The following is a 22,345-nucleotide window of genomic DNA, read 5'->3' on the forward strand; positions in this document are numbered from 1 at the left end:
TAAAGCTGTCACCACAGAGCAACCTTGGGCGAGCCTTGGCCCTCTCGAGACTTTAGTCATCACATCTTTGAAATGGGTACAATTTTGCCTCCCGGACTCACAGCAAGCCGCTGGATCTTCGAAGCGCCCAGGGAGCTACGCGCATGCGCGAGGCTGCGGGGGCGGGCACAGGGGAGCGCGGGGGAGGTGCGCGCGCGCTCCGGCGCTTTCAAAAGTTACCTGGCGGGTGGGGCTGGAGTTGAGGGAGTTACCAGCTGCGCGCGCGCCGGCCCCACCCTCAGCCTCTTCAGGCACCTGTTGGCTTGAGGGTCCACTCGGCCGCAGATGCCATCCAATAGGCAGCCTCCCTGACCCAGTCCGGCCCCGCCCAACGCCTAGATCCACCAGTCCCCGGGCGGCCGCGTTCCCCTCCCTCGGAGGGCCCGCCCCTCTGGGCGCTTCTTCCGGGTGGGGCCCCGGGCCGAGGCGATGGCGCCCTGGGCGCTCCTCAGCCCTGGGGTCCTGGTGCGGACCGGGCACACCGTGCTGACCTGGGGAATCACGCTGGTGCTCTTCCTGCACGATACCGGTGAGCCGGACCCCGAGCGACCCCGGACCCACCCGATCCCGCGTACTTCCCCAGACGTTCTGGTCTCACTGGGTCTCCCGCCTAATCCCTGGAGATCCTGGGATTGGCCCGATCTCCGCCAGCTCCTGAAGCCCTCTCCCCATCTATCATTCCAAGAGCCACCTGCTCTCTGCCTGATACCCCGTTGATCCCTAATTAATCCCAGCATCTTCCTGATCATTGCCAAATGCCCTGTCCATCCCGGGACCCAGCCGGTGCCCACCAGATCCAAGGACCGACTTGAGCCCCATGTCCCCTGATCCTGGGACCCACATGATCCTTCCCAGGAACTGACCCCAAATCTTCCTATCCATACGATTAGGAGGCTCAACTAGATGCAAAGATTGGCATTCTGCCCACACCCTCCACACCCCCATGGCCACTAGCTGCCCAAGTCCAGGCAAACCCTCAGGCCAGAGAACACCCCATGGGGTGCGGCCTGTCTCCCATCTTCCCACAGATTCACCCACCCACCCACCTCCATTTCCCTCATTCCTCTTAGTAGCCCCCTACCCAGCGCCTCACCTGCCACAGGCAGCCTCCCCCACTGTCCCCCACAGCAGACCCCAGCCCTCCTTCCATGGCAGTCCAGCCTCAGTTTCTGGACTGGGGCCCCTTCTGGCTTTCCTCCCAAGACAGACCTCCTCCACCACCTTCACCCTTTAGCCTAAAAACTTGCTCAGGTCTCCGTATCAGAAAACCCCCCTCAAAACCCACCCTTTCTTCTCTGCTCCCCCTTACAACCAAGGGACACGGGATTTGTCTACACTCTGCTGTCTGGTGGTCTCATGCCCCCTCACTCCTTGCCCTGCACCCTACCTCCCCAAAATCCTGTCACCTCCCTGGGCTGAAGCCTGCTGGACCCTTCCTTATGCCCCTCTGCAGCATCTGAGCCTGCCAGCTGCACCCTTCCCACTGTATCTCTCTCAGGCATTTCAGACCTAACCAGTCTCTCACCATTGCAGAGCCAGAGACGCTGGACCCCTCCTCCCTCTCTCCCACATCCAGTCAGGTCTGGCTCCCTTCACCCAGCAGCCTCCTGTCCATTCCTTCCTCCCTCACTTCCTGCCAGGCCTTTGTAGCGACTCTCTTCTTCCTCCTGGCCAGATTCTCTGCCCTCAGGCTTCCCCTGATCCATTTCTTTAGCAATGAGGTTTTCCAAAACAGATCTGGCTCTATAACCTTCCATGGTTCCCTCTGACCCTCCAGATAAAGTGCAGATGAACTGCTGGCCACACACGGCCACTCATGGAACCAACATCTCCAGGCCTTTGCTCAGCCAGGAACACACTTCCCCACCTCCAACTGCACCCCAACCCCACCCACTCCTGTTCTACCCGGCCCAGCCTCACTGTGCTCTCCGGCCTCTCCAGAGCTGCGGCAATGGGAGGAGCAGGGGGAGCTGCTCCTGCCCCTCACCTTCCTGCTCCTGGTGCTGGGCTCCCTGCTGCTCTACCTCGCTGTGTCACTCATGGACCCTGGCTACGTGAATGTGCAGCCCCAGCCTCAGGTAACCAGGGGCCCCTACTCTCACCAACAGGGACCTAACAACCAGCACCAGTCTCCATGCCAGGCTCTGTGCTGCAGGCTCTTGTGGGAGCAGTTCAGTGACTCCTCTTGCCACCCCTAGAGCCCCATCTACAGTAGTGAGGAAACTGCTGGGCCCCAGAGAAGGAAGAGACTTGCAAACATCACACAGCCGCCCTCAGTCCAGGGTGCTCCGCCACACCCCACACCTCCATTCTGCATGGGATGGGTCCCAAACTCCATACCCAGAGCTAAGCCGGCCCCTAGGGGAGCTGCCCGCCAATGCCATCTGTCTCCCAAGGGGACCCTGTCTTACACCCCACCCCTCATTCCAGGAGGAGCTCAAAGAGGAGCAGACAGCCATGGTTCCTCCAGCCATCCCTCTTCGGCGCTGCAGATACTGCCTGGTGCTGGTGAGTGATGCACGGACACCCGTGGGAGAGGTTGGGCCAAAGCTGAGACTCCTCGACCTCCTCCTGCCCCACTGCCTGGGCCTCACCCCTCCTCCAAGAAGGCCTTCCAGAATCAGACCCTGATTCCTTCCCTCAGTGGTGGGCCCACAGCAGGGCTGGCACTGAGCCTCCACTCTCCTCCATGCCCACAGCAGCCCCTGAGGGCTCGGCACTGCCGTGAGTGCCGCCGTTGCGTCCACCGCTACGACCACCACTGCCCCTGGATGGAGAACTGTGTGGGAGAGCGCAACCACCCACTCTTTGTGGTCTACCTGGCGCTGCAGCTGGTGGTGCTTCTGTGGGGCCTGTACCTGGCATGGTGGGTGCTGCTGCCCGGGTGTAGGGGGAGGGTGGGATGAATGCTCCCACAGGGGTGGACAGAGCCAGGACTCCCAGGGACCCGGCACGGGGAGGGAAGGGCTCCCCTGCCCTCCCCCAGCACCAGGCCCCTGTCCCCTGCACCGCAGGTCAGGCCTCCGGTTCTTCCAGCCCTGGGGTCTGTGGTTGCGGTCCAGCGGGCTCCTGTTCGCCACCTTCCTGCTGCTGTCCTTCTTCTCGTTGGTGGCCAGCCTGCTCCTCGCCTCGCACCTCTACCTGGTGGCCAGCAACACCACCACCTGGGAATTCATCTCCTCACACCGCATCGCCTATCTCCGCCAGCGCCCCAGCAACCCCTTCGACCGAGGCCTGACCCGCAACCTGGCCCACTTCTTCTGTGGATGGCCCTCAGGGTCCTGGGAGACCCTCTGGGCTGAGGAGGAGGAAGAGGGCAGCAGCCCAGCTGTTTAGGGTTGCTGGAGGCCGGGCTACCGTCTTGTGCCTGAAAACCACGGGGCCTGTTCCCAGCTGGGGTGAGCGCTCAGAGGGCCTGGGGCCCTCACTCCTGCCCACGCCTCCCAGGCCCCAGAACGGAGCTTCAAGTCAGACAGATCCCTGCCTTGCTGGGCAGTTCTGCCTTCCAAGGAAGAAGGGGAAGAAAAGGACCTGTGGGCGGCTCAGGCCCAAGCAGACCCCGGGCTCCACCCCAGCCCCGCCCAGGCTGCTGCCAGTGCACACTTTTACAAATTTAATATAAAGCAAGTCCAGTCTTAAAAAGACAAACCATATCACTCCTTGCTGCGGCACCCTTTCTGGGCCAGGTCTCGCTGGGAGGTAGAGGAGGGCGAGCTGGAGGGGGAAGGGACACACTTTGCCCAGTGACACTGAGCAAAGCCCACAACAGTGGCCCCATGGCTGCCACCTTGAATCCCAAGGGCTCATAAGTACCCAGCAAGGCCTGAACCTCCAGGCAGGGCGCACGGGTGAACGAGCAGAGGCTCTAACAGTCTGTGGGGGAAGGGGACAGAGGTGCCAGGAGATGCCCTCAGGGTTCCAGGAATCGCTCTGACACAAAGTCGAAGTCCCGGAAGGCGGCCTGTTGGCGGGCAGTGAGGAGGCTGTGGGGTGCAGGTGGGGTCAGGGCAGGCGGCAGCCCTGTGAACTCGCCCTCAAAGTAGCGCAGGTCCGCAGGGCCACACAGGGTAGGCACGAAGGGGGGCTGGATGGTGCGGGCGAGCAGGGCTTGCCAGTTGGTGGTCTGAGGGCAAAGGAGAGGCGCCTGAGACGGCAGGAACAGCAGCTCCAGGAGTCACTCCATGCCACCTACCCTGCCAGGCACAGGGGACCACCGCCACCCCAGCCGCTCACCCTGAAGAATGGCTGGACCTTGATCTCCTCGGCATCCTGCTCACCTGCCCCGAGGCGCTTCTCCGGGCACTTCTGGAGGAGCTGGGCAATAGGACAGGCGCTCACTTAGGGCATTCAGCCCCAGGCACTGCCATCATCCACAGGCCCCAAGCACGCTGGCCCAGAGCGCTCTAAGGATGGGTGGCAGGGGGTCTGCTGTCCCACGGCAGAGGGCACATGGGCCTTGAGCGGCCATCCAGCCCAGCCCCAGACCCTGCAGTGCTTACCTTCTGAATGAGCTCAAGCCCTTGCACCGACAGAAAGCCGGGGTAGGGGGCGTCCATGTTAACAATGCAGTCAAACACCTCTTCCTCTGTGTCCCCTGGGAATGGGCACTGTGGAGATGGGGGCTCAGCAGGATGCACAGGCCACCCCACCCCAACCCAGAGGCCCAGGAAACAGGCTCCAGCACTCACCTCACCCACCAGCATCTCGTAGAGCAGCACACCCAGCCCCCACCAGTCCACAGCCCGTGTGTATGCCTCCTGGGTCAGCACCTCGGGAGCCAGGAACTCCGGGGTGCCACAGAAGGTGCTAGTCCGGTCCCCGAAGCCGATCCCTGCAAACCAACAGGCACACCAATAGCTGCTTGGTGTGGCCTATTCACAATAACCTCAACAGCCAAGCCTTATGATGCCAGGGAGCTGAGCCTGTGCCAAGCCCTGCCCTGTACCCAAGGAAGTGGGAATGGTTATGACGCCATTTGACTGCATGCAGAGCCAAGCTCACAGGCTAAGGTCACAGAAGGCAGAACTCGGCTGGGTGCGGTGGCTCACACCTGTAATCCCAGCACTTTGGGAGGCCGAGGTGGGCAGATCATGAGGTCAGGAGTTCGAGACCAGCCTGGCCAACATGGTGAAACCCCGTCTCTACTAAAAATACAAAAAATAAGCTGGGTGTGGTGGCATGTGCCTGTAATCGCAGGTACTCGGGAGGCTGAGGCAGGAGAATCTCTTGAACCTCGGAGGCAGAGGTTGCAGTGAGCCGAGATTGCGCCATTGCACTCCAGCCTGGGCAACAGGGCAAGACTCCATCTCAAAAAAAAAAGAAGCCGGGCGCAGTGGCTCACGCCTGTAATCCCAGCACTTTGGGCGGCCCAGGTGGGTGGATCATGAGGTCAGGAGATCGAGACCATCCTCGCTAACACAGTGAAACCCCGTCTCTACTAAAAAAATACAAAAATTAGCCAGGTGTGGTGGCGCTCGCTTGTAGTCCCAGCTACTTGGGAGGCTGAGGCAAGAGAATCGCTTGAACCCAGTAGGTGGAGGCTGCAGTGAGCCGAGACTGCACCACTGCATTGCATCCTGGGCGGCACAGCAAGACTCCGTCTCAAAAAAAAAAAAAAAAAAAAAACAGAAGGCAGAACTCAGTCTCCTCTCCCATCCCCGACCACAGGCTCTCCCTTGGGCCAGGTGCAGGCTGGGGCTACGAGCCTCTAGGACTAGGAAGAAAGGGCCAGTGTGCCCAGCTGTCCCCTGGAATGAGGTCTGGGGTGGTGGAACCAGGGCATCCGCAGGTGAGGAGATTTCCTGGGACATGCCATGTGCCCATCATCCTATTGGCCAGGCTGGGTAAACAAGGCTGGAGATATGGATCCCAATGGGCGGCCCCCACCTTCCTTGCAGAGTCCAAAGTCTGCGATCTTCAGGAATCCCTGGGCATCCAGCAGAAGGTTGTCCAACTTCAGGTCCCTGAGGGCAAGGGTGCAGATCAAAGGCACTGAGCGGGGCTCAGACCCAGGGAACAGTAACGGCCCCTGGAGCAGCCCAGGCAGGCGGAGGCAGCGTCTGTCCTTACCCACTCCACCCCCACCCCCACCCCTACCCCCGTGCATCCCTGGGACAAAAGTCACCTGTAAATGATCTTCTTCTCGTGTAAGAACTGCAGCCCCAGGACAACACAAGCCACGTAGAAGCTGCAGGGGTGGTTATGGGAGAACTCAGGCCCAAGACACACACCAGGGAGGCAGGGCAGGGAGGCACCAGGATGGCCATAGCGGGGGGATCCCGGATGTCCCGGCCAGAGTCAGAGATGAGTGAGACTGAGACAAGCATCATGCTGAGGGTGGGGGTGCTCCAACAGTCCCAAGGTCGCCCCAAGTTTGCGTGCATTTCCAGCTCACCCTTCATGGGCCCTTAAATGGTGCCAGGGACCAAGTGTTGGTCCCTGCAGTGGATATTCATTATGCCTATTTTTTTTTTTTTTTTTGAGACGGAGTCTCGCTCTGTCACCCAGGCTGCAGTGCAGCGGTGCGATCTCGGCTCACTGCAACCTCCACCTCCCGGGTTCAAGCAATTCTCCTGCCTCAGCCTCCCAAGTAGCTGAGACTACAGGCACGCGCCACCACGCCCAGCTAATTTTTTTTTTTTTTTTTTTTTTTTAGTTTTTATAGAGATAGGGTTTCACCATGTTGGCCAGGATGGTCTTGATCTCTTGACCTCATGATCCACTCGCCTCAGCCTCCCAAAGTGTGGGGATTACAGGCATGAACCAACGTGCCCGGCCTTTTTTTTTTTTTTTTTAGATGGAGTCTCGCTCTGTCGCCAGACCGAAGTGGTGGGATCTCGGCTCACTGCAACCTCCGCCTCCTGGGTTCAAGCGATTCTCCTGCCTCAGCCTCTCAAGTAGCTAGGATTACAGGCGTGTGCCACCATGCCTAGCTAATTTTTGTATTTTTAGTAGAGACAAGATTTTACCATGTTGGCCAGCTCACGAACTCCTGACCTCAGGTGATCCACCCGCCTCAGCCTCCAAAGTGCTGGGATTACAGGTGCCCGGCCAATCATGCCTATTTTTCAAATAAAGATCTGAGACTCACCAGGTGTGGTGGCTCACGCCTGTAATCTCAGCACTTTGGAAGGCCGAGGTGGGCGGATCACTTGAGGTCAGGAGTTAGAGACCAACCTGACCAACATGGAGAAACCTCGTCTCTACTAAAAATACAAAATTAGACAGGAGTGGTGGTGCATGCCTGTAATCCCAGCTACTCAGGAGGCTGAGGCAGGAGCATGGCTTGAACCAGGGAGGCGGAGGTTGTGGTGAGCCGAGATCATGCCATTGCACTCCAGCCTGGGCAATAAGAGCCAGACTCCGTCTCACAAAAAAAAAAAAAAGAAAAAAAAAAAAGAAACCTAATGCACAGCTTCATAAGCTGATACCCAGGATCACAAATGCTGTCAGTTGGTGCCAGGATGTAAACCAAGGCCTCTGACTCCTGCTCCTCTGCTGTTGGGCACTTGGAGAGAGCAGTATGTAGAGAGTGGGTGTAGGGAACCAGGCAAAGTTTGCTGGAAGAGGCAGGCAGGAGGGATGGAACCCACCGGGCCTGGGGCTCAGGGAAGACATCCTCGTGGATCTGCATCATGAGGTCGCCACCAGGCACAAACTCAGTCACAAAGCAGGCATGGCTGGAGGTCTGGAAGCAGGCAAGGAGGGAGAGCAGGAAAGGGTGCCCTGTGCGGCCCACAGCCTCCAGGATCCGCTTCTCGCAGTACAGGCTGCAGGAGAGAGCAAGAGTATTAGAGGGAAGGAAAACTTTCCCTGGGCTGTGCCCTGTGCCCTGCACAACACCCCTGGCTCACTGGGCCCTCAGCCAAAGTGCCAGGCAAGTAGACTGATGGTTTCTTTTCGTTTTTTTTGTTTTTTTTTTTTGAGACACAGTCTTGCTCTGTCGCCTGGGCTGGAGTGCTGTGGTGTGATCTCAGCTCATTGCAACCTCCGCCTCCCGGGTTCAAGAGATTTTTGTGCCTCAGCCTCCCGAGTAGCTGGGATTATAGGAGTGCGTCACCACACCCAGCTAATTTTTGTATTTTTAGTAGACGCGGGGTTTCGCTGTGTTGCCCAGGCTGGTCTCGAACTCTTGGCCTCAAGTTATCCACCTGCTTCGGCCTTCCAGAATGCTGGGATTACAAGTGTGAGCCAGTGCGCCCAGCCTTTTTTTTTTTTTTTTTTTGAGACAGGGTCTCACTTTCTTGCCCAGGCTGGAGTGATGTGGTGCGATCTCGGCTCACTGCAGCCTCCGCCACTGAGGTTCAAGTGATCCTCCCACCACAGCTTCACGAGTAGCTGGGTGTGCACCACCACGCCCAGCTAATTTTTGTATTTTTTGTAGAGGCGGGTTTCACCATGTTGTCCAGGCTGGCCTCCAACTCCTGGGCTCAAGCAATCCTCCCACCTTGGCCTCCTGAAGTGCTGGGATTACAGGCATGAGCCACTGTGCCCAGCCTCCCCCTTTTTTTTTCTTTAATTAGTTTTTTTAGATGAGGTCTCATTCTGTTGCCCAGGCTGGAGATCTCTGCTAACTACAACCTCTACCTCCTGGGCTTAAGCAATCCTCTCACCTCACCCTCCCAAGTAGCTGGGACTAAAGGCACATGCCACCATGTCTGGTTATTTTTTATAGATGGGGTTTCACCATGTGATTCAGATTGGTCATGAACTCCTGGACTCAAGTGATCCGCCTGCCTTGGCCTCCCAAAGTGCTGGGGTTACATGCATGAGTTACCACGCCTGGCCATAGAGTGATGGTTTCTATATGTCAAGGGCTCACAAGGAGCTCTGAACGTGCACAGCCACCAATGCCCCCATTTTACAGTAGAGCAAACTGACAGAGAGAAGAGGGGACCTGCCCAAGGAAACACAGTTAACAACTGCAGGTGGCAAAAGAGAATGCAGGCTGGCTGGCCCCACGGGGTCACCTCTCCAAAGCCCCAGGAACCTTCAATGGCCCTCTGGATGCCACAGCCCAGGCCAGCCATCCTGGGTGCCCTGCGGCACCCCCACACACCTCTCTATCTCGTCCCGGCTGAGCACCTCCTGCTTCTTCAGTGCTTTGATGGCGTAGTATTTCCCTGTCCCCTTGAACTGGACCAGGAGGACCTGGGGCCAGAGAGAGGTTGTGCTCCAGGTGGGCCAGACCAGGGAGCCTTTACCGCCCCCACAGATCAGGTCCTCCTGGCTCATGTGATGAGGCCCCCAATCCTGTCCCATACCACCCTCTTCAGCCCACTACCTTCCCAAAGTGTCCCCGGCCCAGCACAGCTAAGCAGCGGAAGTCCTGAAGCCGAGGGGGTTTCCTGCAAAGGAAGAGAGGGTATATGAAGTCCCCTAGGGCACTGGCTGGGTCCCTACCCAGAGCCACTCCAAGCCTCCCATGCCCAGTCCTGGGCTGTCTGGACCTATGGGCTCGAAAAAGCCCTGCAGTAAGGACTCCTAGAAGCCGGCATAGAGCTGGAGCTCAATAATGTGGGTTTAGCAAATCAGACCCCGAGAGCCAGTCAGCGCACCCGCCAGGGAGCCAGGGAGTAATGTATGAATGGATACACAAATGTTCAAGCAAGCAGACGAACGTCTCAAACATGAAGGTGCGCAGGATGGGGTACCTGGTGGGGGAGTCTGGTGGAGATGGCCCACGTCGAGTCCTAGGCTCCATATGGGGACGTTTGGTGCGCTGTGAGTATAGAGGAGCTCAGGGCAGGGCTGGGCTTCCTTCTCTCTTTCCCTTCAGGCCTGCCACCCCACAGCTGGGTGGCCCTGCCAGCCCCAGCCGGCCCTAGGAGCCACTAGTCCCTCCAGCCCCTCACCGGAGTCTCCTCGGATGTTGGCTCCTGGGGGAGGTAGAGGCGTGGGGGCTTGGGTGGGGGTGTCATCTCTTCACCCAAGGGGGTCTTCTTGGGCAGGAAATTACTGTAGGGAGAAAGTAGACACAGTGCCCAGCACAGGCAGATGCAAGAGCTGGCAGGATGGACACACCAACCCAAAGTGAGATGGACAGAGGGTTAGCGGGCTGAGCAATGCAGACAGACAGATACCGACTGGATCTGGAGTCAGGAAGCCGCCACAGAGGAGCATGCAGTCTAGGGCAAGGGAGCTCCTCACCTGGGAGTGGCAGGGTCAGAGGCCTCTCGCAGTGTTGTTGGGGTCCGAGGGCATCCTTTAGGGGGGCTGATTGTGCTCGGGGAGCTGCAGGGGGGCAGCAGGTTCATGACGAGGCGCCCCCAGGCCGCCATGCCAAGGTTCATCTGTGAAGCCCTCAGGAAGTCCTGGCCTGGGAGAAAAGGGGGAGCTTAGTCCCGGGACCCCAGCCCTGCTCCCTCACACATAGCCCCCATTCCCTCCACACCTCTGCGTTTAGAGAAGATGCGTTCCTGCCTCTGCAGCCGGGGCCGCCTCTCAATGACAGGATCGCAGAAGGTCACCTGCAGGGGTAGGGGCAGGGTTGTGGACCAGTCGCCTCCCATCTCATCTGGCATGGCACCTCCTCTGCCCCTGGGATTACAGCCCAAGCCCCCAGGGTCAACAGATGCAAGAGCCAGAAGGACCCAGAGAAACAGATTCAATGTCCTCATTGATACTAGTGGAGAAACAGAGGCCCAGGGAGGAGAGGCACTTTTCCAGGGTCACACCTGAGGCAGGGCAGTCAGGACAAGGACCCAGGCCTCCAGATGCAGCCCTGAGAGAGCGGCTAGGAGCCCTTATTCCTGGAGCCCTCCTCTCTGGTCGTCAGTCTCTGCACCTACACGCAGTGCATCGGTCTTGAAGGCCTTCCTGGCCCTGATGCCCCAGGGTCCCGCCAAGTCAGAGGGCGGAGGTGGTGAGCACCTGGGCAAAAAGCAGTCCCTGCGGTACCAGGCTGAGGGAAAGTTGGTGACAGGCATTGTCCAGGAAGTCCTCAAGTCTCAGGAAGGCCACGCCACATAGCTGCCGCCAGTCCCGCCAGTGTACCCCAATCTCCAGCTCACGGGCCTGTATTGGGGAGGCCAGGCTGAAGGGTGGGGTGCAGAACGAGCCCCGACCTGGGCAGCCTTCCACCCCGCAGCCCAAGGTCACCCCTGACCACACAAAGGCCAGCCTTACTCGCTCCAGTGGGATGACAAAGGTCTGGTCCCAGGACTGTTCGGCCACCTGCCCCCAGCCCGTCTGCCCCACAACACGGTTGTCCACCTTTAGCACAGCCAGCACCTCGCCTGCAGGGCCAGAGCCGGGACTCAGGGCAGGCCTGAAGCAGGGGTCTCCTGCTCCCCCTGAAGCTCCTTCCCTACTCACTGGCAAGCTCGCCTCGGCCACGCTGGTGCTTGGCCTTGGTCCGAAGCCAGCCCTCGGAGGGGCTGCTGGCCAGTGCGGCCGCTGGGGAGCGCCCAGGCACGGCTGTCAGCAACTGTTCACAGCCCAGCAGGCGGACCTGCAGTGTCCCTGTGGGGAGAGTGAGCGGGGGGCGTTGTCAGATGCCATCTTCCCACTGCTACCACCAAGGTGTCCTGGGACCCCAGGAAGGCCACCCTCTCCAGGAGGTGGCTGAACCCAGACCGTACCCACCTGAGGCCAGGGCAGTTACCTGAGGAACCTCACTCAGTGTGGTGGCCTAGAGTGCCTGGACAGGAGCCTGCTGACTGTCCTGCAGCTCCCAAGCACCATGAGCCCCCCAAAGGGTACCCTTGGACCCCGATGACACCCTAGGAGGCCTCCGACCTGGACACTCCCAGGTGAGGAGCCACGTTGTCCCAGACTGCACACTTCTCTGTGGCAGCCACCTCTTTCCAGGGCAGAGCAACTGGCTCTCCCCTCCACATGCTGGAGCGGCAGGGACATAGGCTCAGACCTCAGACCTCAGCCAGGCTGCACAGAGCCACAGCACATGACGAGATGCTGCCTAGAACTGGGGCCTAGAGAGCACTGTGGCAAGGATAAGAGCTTGGGACAGGGAGCAGGAAGCCTGGCTTCCTGTCCGGACCCACCTGCTCCCTGGGCCTCAGTTTCCCCATCTGAACAGTGGAGGTGAGTCCCAGCTCTGCCCCACCTCTCCCAGTGGATATGAAACGTGTTTTGTCAACGGAGTAAGTTCATGTGTCACGTCACTAGAGGTTTGTCCCTCAAAGGGTAGAGAAAGCAGTGGAGATCTAGCAGCTTTTGAGGACACGAAGTAGGCCCAAGAGTATCATTTAGGGAGAGTCTGGGCCTGGGGGTTACACACAGAGAGAACTTGTAAACAAAGGCAGGGGTCCAGGGTAGAAAGAGAAGCTTAGAAAGAACAGCTCGGCCGGGCGCAGTGGCTCATGCCTGTAATCCCAACACTTTGGGAGACCAAGGCAGGCAGATCACCTGAGGTCAGGAGTTCAAGCCTAGCCTGACCAACATGGCGAAACCCCATCCCAACTAAAAATACAAAAACCAGCCGGGCATGATGGTGGGCACCTGTAATCCCAGCTACTCGGAAGGCTGAGGCAGGAGAATCACTTGAACCCGGGAGGCAGAGGTTGCAGTGAGCCAATATTGTGCCATTGCACTCCAGCCTGGGCGACAGAGCAAGACTCCAGCTCAAAAAAAACAAACAAAACAAAAACTTGAGGCCGGGTGTGGTGGCTCACACCTGTAATCCCAGCACTTTGGTAGGCTGAGGCAGGTGGATCACCTGAGGTCGGGAGTTCGAGACCAGCCTGGCCAACATGGTGAAACTCTGTCTCTACTAAAAATACAAATATTAGCCGGGCATGGTGGTGGGCACCTGTAATCCCAACTACTTGGGAGGATGAGGCAGGAGAATCGCTTGAACCTGGGAGGCGGAGGTTGCAGTGAGTCAAGATTATGCCACTGCACTCCAGCCTGGGCGACAAAGCAAGACTCTGTCCCCCACCCCCCCCAAAAAAAAGGCCGGGCGTGGTGGCTCACACCTGTAATCCCAGCACTTTGGGAGGCCGAGGTGGGCAGATCACGAGGTCAGGAGATCGAGACCATGGTGAAACCTCGTCTCTAATAAAAATACAAAAAATTAGCCGGGCACAGTGGCGGGCGCCTGTAGTTAGTCCCAGCTACTCGAGAGGCTGAGGCAGAAGAATGGCGTGAACCCGGGAGGCGGAGCTTGCAGTGAGCCGAAATCACACCACTGCAATCCGGCCTGGGTGACAGAGCAAGACTCTGTCTCCAAACAAAAAAAAAAAGAGGTGGGGCGAGGTGGCTCACGCCTGTAATCCCAGCACTTTGGGAGGCCAAGGCGGGCAAATCACCTGAGGTCGGAAGTTCGAGACCAGCCTGACCAACATGGAGAAATCCCATCTCTACTGAAAATATAAAAATTCGCCAGGTGTGGTGGTACATGCCTGTAATCCCAGCTATTCAAGAGGCTGAGGCAGGAGAATCGCTTGAACCCGGGAGGCGGAGGTTGCGGTGAGCCGAGATTGCGCCACTGCACTCCAGTCTGGGCAATAAGATCGTGTCACTGCACTCCAGCCTGGGCAATAAGAGCAAAACTCCGTCTCAAAAAAAAAAAGGACAACTCAAGTATCTGGGGTGTTTAGCCAGGGGACAGGATATGGGGTGGCCTTGAGTAGTTGAATTCTAGGCCTTTTAACAAGCTGTTTCTTCTGCGTTCCTCAACTTGTCTACTTGGCCATAAGTACTCCCGTGTAAGTCCTTCAAGGCCAAGACACCACCTCCTCTAGAAAACATTCCTTGGGCCGGGCATGGTTGGCTCACGCCTGTAATCCCAGCACTTTGGGAGGCCAAGGCAGATGGATCACCTGAGGTCAGGAGTTTGAGGCCAGCCTGGCCAACATGGCGAAACTCTGTCTCTACTAATAATACAAAAATTAGCCAGGCATGGTGGTGCAGGCCTGTAATCCCAGCTACTCGGGAAGCTGAGGCAGGAGAATTGCTTGAACCCAGGAGGCGGAGGTTGCAGTGAGCTGATATCGCACCACTGCACTCCAGTCTGGGCGACAGTGCGAGACTCCATCTCAAAAAAAAAAGAAAATATTCCTCGATTCCCCAAGGCCAGGTGAGAGGGCTCCATCCAGAGCCTGCATTTCCTCTTCTCAGCTCTGCTCACAATGGAATGGGGTCAGTCGGCCCTGTAGCAGTGCTCTGTGGAGACAGGCACTGGCCTTTCCAGCTCTCACTGTATCTCGGTGGGATACAGCTTCAAAGCCCATGCTCTCAGATTATTTGTTGATGACGATTTGGCTGCTGCTACAAGGAGACAGATCTCAGTGCAAGATAAGAAAATTAACTTTTTTGGCCGGGCGCGGTGGCTCACACCTGTCCCAGCACTTTGGGAGGCCTAGGTCGGCAGATCACAAGGTCAGGCGATCGAGACCATCCTGGCTAACACGGTGAAACCTTGTCTCTACTAAAAATACAAAAACAAAAAATTAGCCAGGTGTGGTGGCGGGCACCTGTAGTCCCAGCTACTCGGGAGGCTGAGACAGGAGAATGGCGTGAATCCGGGAAGAGGAGCTTGCAGTGAGCCGAGATCGCGCCACTGCACTCCAGCCTGGGTGACAGAGCTCAGAGTCTCACTCTGCTCGGAGTCTCACTCTGTTTGGAGTCTCACTCTGTCACCCAGGCTGGAGTGCAGTGGCACGATCTCAGCTCACTGCAAGCTCCGCCTCCCAGGTTCACGCCATTCTCCCACCTCAGCCTCCCGAGTAGCTGGGACTACAGGCGCCCGCCACCACACCCAGCTAATTTTTGCAATTTTTTTTTTTTTTGAGACAGAGTTTTGCTCTTGTTGCCCAGGCTGGATTCCAATGGTGCCATCTTGGCTCACTGCAACCTCCACCTCCCGGGTTCAAGCAATTCTCCTGCTTTAGCCTCCTGAGTAGCTGGGATTATAGGCATGCACCACCAGGCCCGGCTAATTTTGTATTTTTTAGTAGACACGGGGTTTCTCCATTTTGGTCAGGCTGCTCTCGAACTCCCGACCTCAGGTGATCCACCCACCTCGGCCTCCCAAAGTGCTGAGATTACAGGCATGAGCTGCCGTGCCCAGCCTAATTTTTTTTTTTTTGAGACGGGCTCTCTGTTGTCCAGGCTGGAGTGCAGTGGCGCGATCATGGCTCATTGTACCCTCAACCTCCCTCGGCTCAAGCAATCCTCCCACCTCAGCCTCCCAAGTAGCTGAGACTACAGGTACGTACCATCATACCTGGCTAATTTTTGTATTTTTTTTTGAGACAGAGTCTCGCTGTGGCCCAGGCTGGAGTGCAGTGGTGCGATCTCGGCTCACTGTAGGCTCCGCCCCCCAGGGTTCACGCCATTCTCCTGCCTCAGCCTCCCGAGTAGCTGGGACTACAGGCGCCTGCCACCTCGCCCGGTTAATTTTTTGTATTTTTAGTGGAGACAGGGTTTCACCGTGTTAGCCAGGATGGTCTTGATCTCCTGACCTCGTGATCCGCCTGCCTCGGCCTCCCAAAGTGCTGGGATTACAGGCGTGAGCCACCGCACCCGGCAATTTTTGTGTTTTTTGTAGAGATGGAGTTTTGTCATGTTGCCCAGGCTGGTTTCAAACTCCTGGACTCAAGTGATCCACATGCCTCACCCTCCTAAAGTGCTAGGATTATAAACATAAGCCACTGCGCCAGACCAGAAAACTCTTTCTTTTTTTTTTTTTCTTGAAAGAGTTTTGCTGTGTCACCACGCTGGAGTGCAACGGTGCGATCTTGGCTTACTGCAACCTCTGCCTCCCAGGTTCAAGCAATTCTCTTGCCACAGCCTCCCCAGTAGATGGGATTACAGGCATGCGCCACCACGCCCGGCTAATTTTTTTTGTTTCTAAAGATGAGGTTTCACTATGTTGCCCAGGCTCGTCTAGAAATCCTGGGCTCAAGTGATTCGTCCACCTCAGCCTCCCAAAGTGCTGGAATTACAGGCTTGAGCCACTGTGCCCAGCCAAGAAAACTTTCTTTTTTTCTTTTTTTTTTGAGACTGGGTCTCAAAAAAACTCCTGAGCTCAAGCAATCCTCCCACCTCAGCCTCTCGAAGTGCCAGGATTATAGGTGTGAGCCACTGCACCCAGCAATTTTAGTTTAATTTTATTATTTTTTTTCCAAGGAAATTATTATTATTATTTTTTGAGATGGAGTCTTGCCCTGTTACCTAGGCTGAAGTGCAGCGGCGCAATCTCAGCTCACTGCAACCTCACCTCCTGGGTTCAAGCAATTCTCCCGCCTTAGCCTCCCGAGTGGCTGGGACTACAGGCATGTGCCACCACATCCAGCTACTTTTTTGTATTTTTAGTAGAGACAGGATTTCACCATGTTGGCCAGGTTGGTCTTGAACTCCTGACCTCAGGTGATCCGCCCACCTCAGTCTTCCAAAGTGCTGGGATTACAGGCGTGAGCCACCATGCCTGGCCCAAGAAAACCTTTTTTTTTTTTTTGAGATGGCGTCTTGCCCTGTCGCCCAGGGTGGAGTGCAGTGGCGTGATCTCGGCTCACTGCAACCTCCGCCTCCGGGGTTCAAGCAATTCTCTGCCTCAGCTTCCTGAGCAACCAGGATTACAGGCACCCGCCACCGCGCCCGGCTAATTTTTGTATTTGTAGTAGAGACAGGGTTTCACCATCTTGGCCAGGCTGGTCTTGGAACTCCTGACCTCATGATCCACCCACCTCAGCCTCCCAAAGTGCTGGAATTACCAGCGTGAGCCACCACGCCCAGCCTAGAAAACTTTCTAACAGTCCAAGCTGCCCAGTGCTGGGTATCAAGCTTTACAGGGCTGCGAGCTTCCTAACACCAGTGCTTTAAGCATTATTCTGGTTATTTATGTAAATACAAGCTACGCTGTCCGAGTGCTGACTGTGCTAGGCACTGTGCTTAGCACATCACGTGCAACACAGCAACCCTATGAGGTAGGTGCTATATCATCCACATTTTACAGATGGATAAACTGAGGTTTGAAGAAGGAATGTCAGTTTCCCAAGGTCACGCTGCTAGTGGGTGCTGGGGCAGGACTGGAACTCTTGAACTCTTCATCAGAGTTGTTTGTGCTTCCGGTCTCCCCCCAAAAAGAAGGAGAGCTTTGAAGGGGGAGGAACTTCTGGCTACCTGTTAGGGCGGTGGGCTTCACGGGTGTCCCTGAAGGCTGGGGGTATCCAGGCACTGCAGTCCGCAACTCTCGGGTCACTCTGCTGCGCAAAGGGTGGGCAGGAGGCAGTTGCTCCAGCAGCTGCTCCAAGGCCAGGCGCAGGAGGTCCAGTTTCTGGGAGGACTCCTGTAGCTGGGCCTGGGCCTGCAGAGGGGACAACGTAGAGCCAGGTTCGTGGGGTATATGGCAGGGGGCAGCAGCCCAGGTCACCCGGAGCCACCTTCCCCATGAAGTCTCAACAGAGAAGTCCTGCTTTTACACGGCCACCCTCCCTTCACACCCCTGCTGAGGGTGGTATGGGAACAAGCCAGCCTTAGGAGAGGGCCAGGGCTGGGGCCTGACCTCAGCCAGTGCCTTGCGGTCCTGTGTTCTCCGGCTACTAAGCAGTTTCACCACGTTCTTGGCGCCCTCAGCCACAGCTGCCTCAACGTGCAGTCGATGCTGTAGCTCCTCCGCCAGCAGCTCAGGCCCTGTGGGAAGGACGGCGGCTCTCAGGCCCTGCTCTTCACTGCTCCGCACCCCCTGTGTCTCAAGGCCTCACCTGGCTCCGGGGACCCACTGGCCTCCAGGCTGCTGATCTTCATCCGCAGCAGGGCCACCTTCAGCTGGCTGTCCCGCAGCATCTGCTGGGCAGCTGCCAGGAGCTTCCTCTCCTATGGAGCCGTAGCACAGGCCCATCAGACCAGGCCTGGGCCACAGCTTCCCCCATCAGACCAGGAACTGGAGCCGGGTCTCCCCCATCAAAACAGGGTTAAAGTGAAACCTCTAGGGCAAACACTAAAGTCAAGCCTCCCTTGTTGGACTAGTTGGTGGGTCAGGGGAGCCTTTTCCATCTGACCAACAAGGGCTGGGGTCAAATTTCCTCTTTCATATCACGGCTGGGGTCATGCCTCTCCCATCAGATCAGGGCTGGGGCTAACTCTCCCCCATCAGATCAGGGCTGTGGTCATGCCTCCCCCATCAGAGCAGGGTTGATGCTTCCCCCATCAGATCAGGGCAGGGGCTAAGCTAAGCCTCCCCCATTAGATCAGGGCAGGGGCTAAGCTAAGCCTCCCCCATTAGATCAGGGCAGGGGCTAAGCTAAGCCTCTCCCATCAGATCAGGGCTGGGGCTAAGCCTCCCCCATTAGATCAGGGCAGGGGCTAAGCTAAGCCTCTCCCATCAGATCAGGGCTGGGGCTAAGCCTCCCCCATTAGATCAGGGCAGGGGCTAAGCTAAGCCTCCCCCATCAGATCAGGGCAGGGGCTAAGCTAAGCCTCCCCCATTAGATCAAGGCTAAGGTCCTGCCTCCGTCATCATATCAGGGCCACAGCCAAGTCTTCTTGTCAGACAAGGACTGAGGCCCAGTTCTGGACATCATGCTGGGAGTTGGGACTGGGGCTGGGCTAGGATCCCATTAGACCAGGGCAAGGCCTTCTCTGTCACACTAGAGACTACAGCCATGCCTTCCTCACCCAGCTGGGGTTTGGGGCTGTATTTTCCCCATCAGGCGGCAGGCTGGGATGGTGTCTCCTTATGAGCCCAATGGCTGAGGTGCATTTCCCTGTCAGACCAGGGGCCAGGGTGCTCCTGCTATCAGACTGTGGGGCCTTACCTTGGGGGTGCCACTGGCGCACGTGTGGGTCATGTTCTCAGCCCCCTGCTTCACCTTCAGCTCCACATGCAGCTGCCTCCGGAGAGCCTCTAGGTGCCGAGCCCTGAGCTGCTCTGCCCACGGCCGGGGTCCTGAGGCCACAGGCTCTGTGCACGGGGGTATCGAGCACAGGAGTCCCTCACCCAGAGCCGAGACCCCCACTGTGGCCTTTCCTCCTTCCCCTACTGATCTATAGGCAGGAAATGAGGTGGTCTCGCCACAGTGGCCAGGGCCAAGGCCAGGGGCCAGATGGGCCTAGAGCCTTCTGTCCTGAGGGGGTCTCAGCTCCTCACTCACCAGCTGGGCCAGGCCCAGGGCCGGGCAGCAGGATTCGGGCGTGCAGCTCCCGCAGCTCGCCATGCAGCTGCTCCAGGCGGCGGTTGGAGGACCGCAGCAGCTGCTGCACATGGCCCAAGTGGCGGCGGTCTGTGGCCACGCGCCGCAGGTTCTCCACCCCCTCCTTGATCTTCAGCTCTTTCTGGATGGCCCGGCGGATCACCTCCTTCTCATCCTCTGGGGGCCACTGGCTCGGCCCAGGCTGCAGAGCCGGTGGAAAGCAGAGGGTGGAGAACAGCCATGGGGTGCAGCGGCCACCAGCAGCCTTTGCTCACTGCAGATGGAGGCGGAGGAAGGGACGGCACCCAGGACTGACTCGCACAGGGTTTGGGAAGCCTCTCTCCCCTTAGAGCTCAGGCCTGAGCCAGATGGAAACTCCGAGGCCACTCATCTAGTCCAGGCTCCTGTCCTCCGCCCATTAGAGAAGGATGGGGCGGGGGGGACAGTTCACACGGTAAACGGGTGCCAGGTTCTATTCTAAGTGCTTTGCATATATTACCACATCACTCCCCCCAGCCACCCCACCCGGTAGCGGTGGTCATTACCCCCATTTTCTTTTTTCTTTTTCTTTTTTTTTTTTGAGACAGTTTTGCTCTTGTTGCCCAGGCTGGAGTGACATGGCACGATCTCGGTTCACCACAACCTCTGCCTCCCGGGTTCAAGCGATTCTCCTGCCCCAGCCTCCTGAGTAGCTGGGATTACGGGCACACGCCACTAAGCCCGGCTAATTTTGTATTTTTAGTAGGGACGGGGTTTCTCCATGTTGGTCAGGCTGGTCTTGAATCCTGACCTCAGGTGATCCACCTGCCTTGGCCTCCCAAAGTGCTGGGATTACAGGTGTGAGCCAACACACCTGGACTATTACCCCTATTTTCTAGTGAGGAAACTGAGGCCCAGAGAGGTGAAGTAACTTGCCCACAGTCAAGACACAGAGGAGGGGCCACCATCTCTCGGGCCCCAGCTGTCCCTGGCAGCCCTGGGTAATCAGGCTGCTCTCTCTACATCTGGGACCCAAAGTAGAGTCCAGGAGCCACAAAAGCTACGCCGAATAGGGGTTCACATGAAGCCACATGAGAAGGCAGCCAGGGGCCTGGGAGCCAGGGCTTGTTCCCCTGATGTCCCAATGCCACAGGTAGCAAAGCAGAGGCACAGAGAGGAACTGGGGAGGTCTCCGGGTGCCCACTCCCTGCTCGGCTCCCGGGAGGAAGTAGAAGGTGATGTCCCAATGCCACAGGTAGCAAAGCAGAGGCACAGAGAGGAACTGGGGAGGTCTCCGGGTGCCCACTCCCTGCTCGGCTCCCGGGAGGAAGTAGAAGGTGATGTCCCAATGCCACAGGTAGCAAAGCAGAGGCACAGAGAGGAACTGGGGAGGTCTCCGGGTGCCCACTCCCTGCTCGGCTCCCGGGAGGAAGTAGAAGGCTCTCTCACGGCTTCACCCAGGTTGGAGCCAGGAACAGGAACACCTCCTTTCCAGCCGCCAGCATTTCAAACCAACCGGTGCCAAAGGTGACCTCAGGCCGGGTAACCCACGATGCCCCGCAACACGGGCTGTTGCAGGGACCCCATCTTACCTCTCTGTGTTCCATCTTCTCCTGAGCCCAGTGGAAGGGGCCGCAACCCCAGACTCAGGGACCCCCCCGCCCCAGACCTCAGCGGGGCCTGCTGGCCCAGCTGTCAGAGGGCAAGGGCGAGGCTCAGGAAATCCTCTGACCGCCCTAGGCCACAGGGCCAGAGCCAAAGACCGGAGCAAACAAAGGTCCCATGGAGCTGGGGGCCCGGCCACCGGGGTCCTGAGTCACCCAGCTGCCGCTGCAGGGCGGAGCCCCGCAGGAAATCGGAAAATGTGTACAAGCTACGTCTGGAACAGGCGGAGGGACCTCCAGAGGAAGGGGGTGGGAGGGGGCAGACCGAGCCCCAGCCCTGAAGGCGGCCTAAACGACTGGCTTGGGCGCTCAAGGAGTCTACACGCACCCCCCAACACCCCCATGGTCCCGTCTGCCCTGGGTTGGAACTCCAACATGGACACACACACCACCTCCTTTCCGCTCTTTGCGGGGACCCACTCCTGTCCGCAAATGCCCCCCTCCCAACCACTCGCTCCGGGACAGGACACCACCTCTCCCTCCTCAGGAGCAGATAGACATGGCCTCGGTCCTCCGGGCCCACGCACACCTACTGCCAGCTCTGGCAGGAAACCCAGCCCCCTCCGCATTCTAGAACCCGCTATGTACCCAAAGGTTCCCGCCCTGGGGCGGGGGAGGCCGCTCCCCTCTCATCCACGCTCCCCTCGTGCCTCCTGTGCTCCGGGAAGGACTCCTGCCACTGCCAAGCGCGCACAGACTGCGCCCCGCGCTGCGCGCACATTCTAATCCCCCCAGGCCCCTGGGCCCGCCTTTCTATCCCGGCTAATTCCCGTCGGCCTTGGAGCCCCACCGAGGAGAACCGACTTAAGGACACTCTGGGGACCACCCTGGTGGCGCACACTGCGGACTCAGCCGTCCTCGCTCACGGGCTGGTTGGGGTTCAGTCTCCGGGTCAGCCGGGGACTGATTTGGAGACTCTGCAAGGTCCAGGAACCACCGAACCCGGAGATCAGGTCTGCTCTGCGAGGGCGTCGCGGGGCCGGGGCCAGGGCAGGGGCAGGGAAGGGGCGCGGGTGAGGGGAGGATCGGGGGAAGCGGCCGCGGTTCGGGGCTCCGGGGCGATGACTGAGGCTTTCTCGCACCCCCCGGGCCCGCGCGCCCCTCCCACGCCGTTCACCTGCCGCGGCGCCCCCTCCTCCATGGCGCCGCTCCGGCCGCTTGGGGCCCTCCTCTCAGCTACTCCGGTCCCGGAAGCCGCAGACCCTCCGCCAGGACTTTCAAACTTGAAACTTCCCGGGAAGCGGCGCCGGAGACGCGGGATCGGGCGCCCCCTCCCGAGACCCGCTGGCCCGCGGGACCAGCGCCGCCTCCCGTCCGCGCCGATCCAGCGCCCGGGACCCCACGCCCGAGGTCCCGCGTCCCAGCGCCTTCCTCGGATCCAAAATTCCGCGGGATTCTGGGCCCAGCACCCGGGCTTCGGCGCCTGCGGTTCCCGCTGGGCGTGACCGCGCCGCACCCCCGGTTTGGACGCTCAGGAGGCACATCGCCCGCGCCCAGGTCCTCTGGCCTTCCCCGCCGCGCGCCCGCAGGAGCCGGCCAGTTAGGGACAGGGATGGGGGAAACAGC

The 22,345-nt window shown here is 58.6% G+C and overlaps 2 protein-coding genes across 6 annotated transcripts; one reads left to right on the plus strand and one right to left on the minus strand.

Annotated features, from left to right (window-relative positions):
- Positions 1-240: 240 nt before the first annotated feature.
- ZDHHC12 (zinc finger DHHC-type palmitoyltransferase 12) lies at positions 241-3,681 on the plus strand. Of its 3 annotated transcripts, none has more exons than XM_008975890.6 (5): positions 241-568; positions 1,981-2,117; positions 2,470-2,547; positions 2,739-2,905; positions 3,076-3,681. In XM_008975890.6, exons 1-5 carry the CDS (start codon positions 469-471, stop codon positions 3,275-3,277), a joined length of 684 nt encoding a protein of 227 aa, XP_008974138.1. In that variant the 5' UTR covers positions 241-468; the 3' UTR covers positions 3,278-3,681. The 3 variants fall into 3 exon arrangements, with proteins under 3 accessions (XP_008974138.1, XP_003822390.1, XP_024785805.1); XM_003822342.7 differs by having other exon boundaries at positions 246-568; positions 3,054-3,681; XM_024930037.3 differs by having other exon boundaries at positions 268-568; positions 3,026-3,341.
- Positions 3,640-22,333, minus strand: PKN3 (protein kinase N3). Of its 3 annotated transcripts, none has more exons than XM_034929211.3 (22): positions 21,897-22,333; positions 19,098-19,338; positions 18,762-18,907; positions 17,709-17,820; positions 17,510-17,637; positions 17,128-17,311; positions 11,356-11,502; positions 11,167-11,276; positions 10,912-11,055; positions 10,433-10,508; positions 10,189-10,357; positions 9,894-9,996; positions 9,693-9,760; positions 9,323-9,386; positions 9,098-9,189; positions 7,632-7,808; positions 6,164-6,226; positions 5,926-6,002; positions 4,728-4,870; positions 4,539-4,646; positions 4,273-4,353; positions 3,640-4,162 (listed from the first exon to the last, which is right to left on the minus strand). In XM_034929211.3, the coding sequence occupies exons 1-22, from the start codon at positions 21,918-21,920 to the stop codon at positions 3,950-3,952; spliced, it is 2,670 nt and encodes an 889-aa protein (XP_034785102.1). In that variant the 5' UTR covers positions 21,921-22,333; the 3' UTR covers positions 3,640-3,949. The 3 variants fall into 3 exon arrangements, with proteins under 3 accessions (XP_034785102.1, XP_054973119.1, XP_034785103.1); XM_055117144.2 differs by having other exon boundaries at positions 20,708-22,267; XM_034929212.3 differs by having other exon boundaries at positions 4,074-4,162; positions 4,317-4,353.
- Between the last annotated feature and the right edge of the window lie 12 nt (positions 22,334-22,345).

The sequence above is a fragment of the Pan paniscus genome, chromosome 11 (assembly GCF_029289425.2).
Source record: "Pan paniscus chromosome 11, NHGRI_mPanPan1-v2.0_pri, whole genome shotgun sequence".
NCBI lineage: Eukaryota > Metazoa > Chordata > Mammalia > Primates > Hominidae > Pan > Pan paniscus.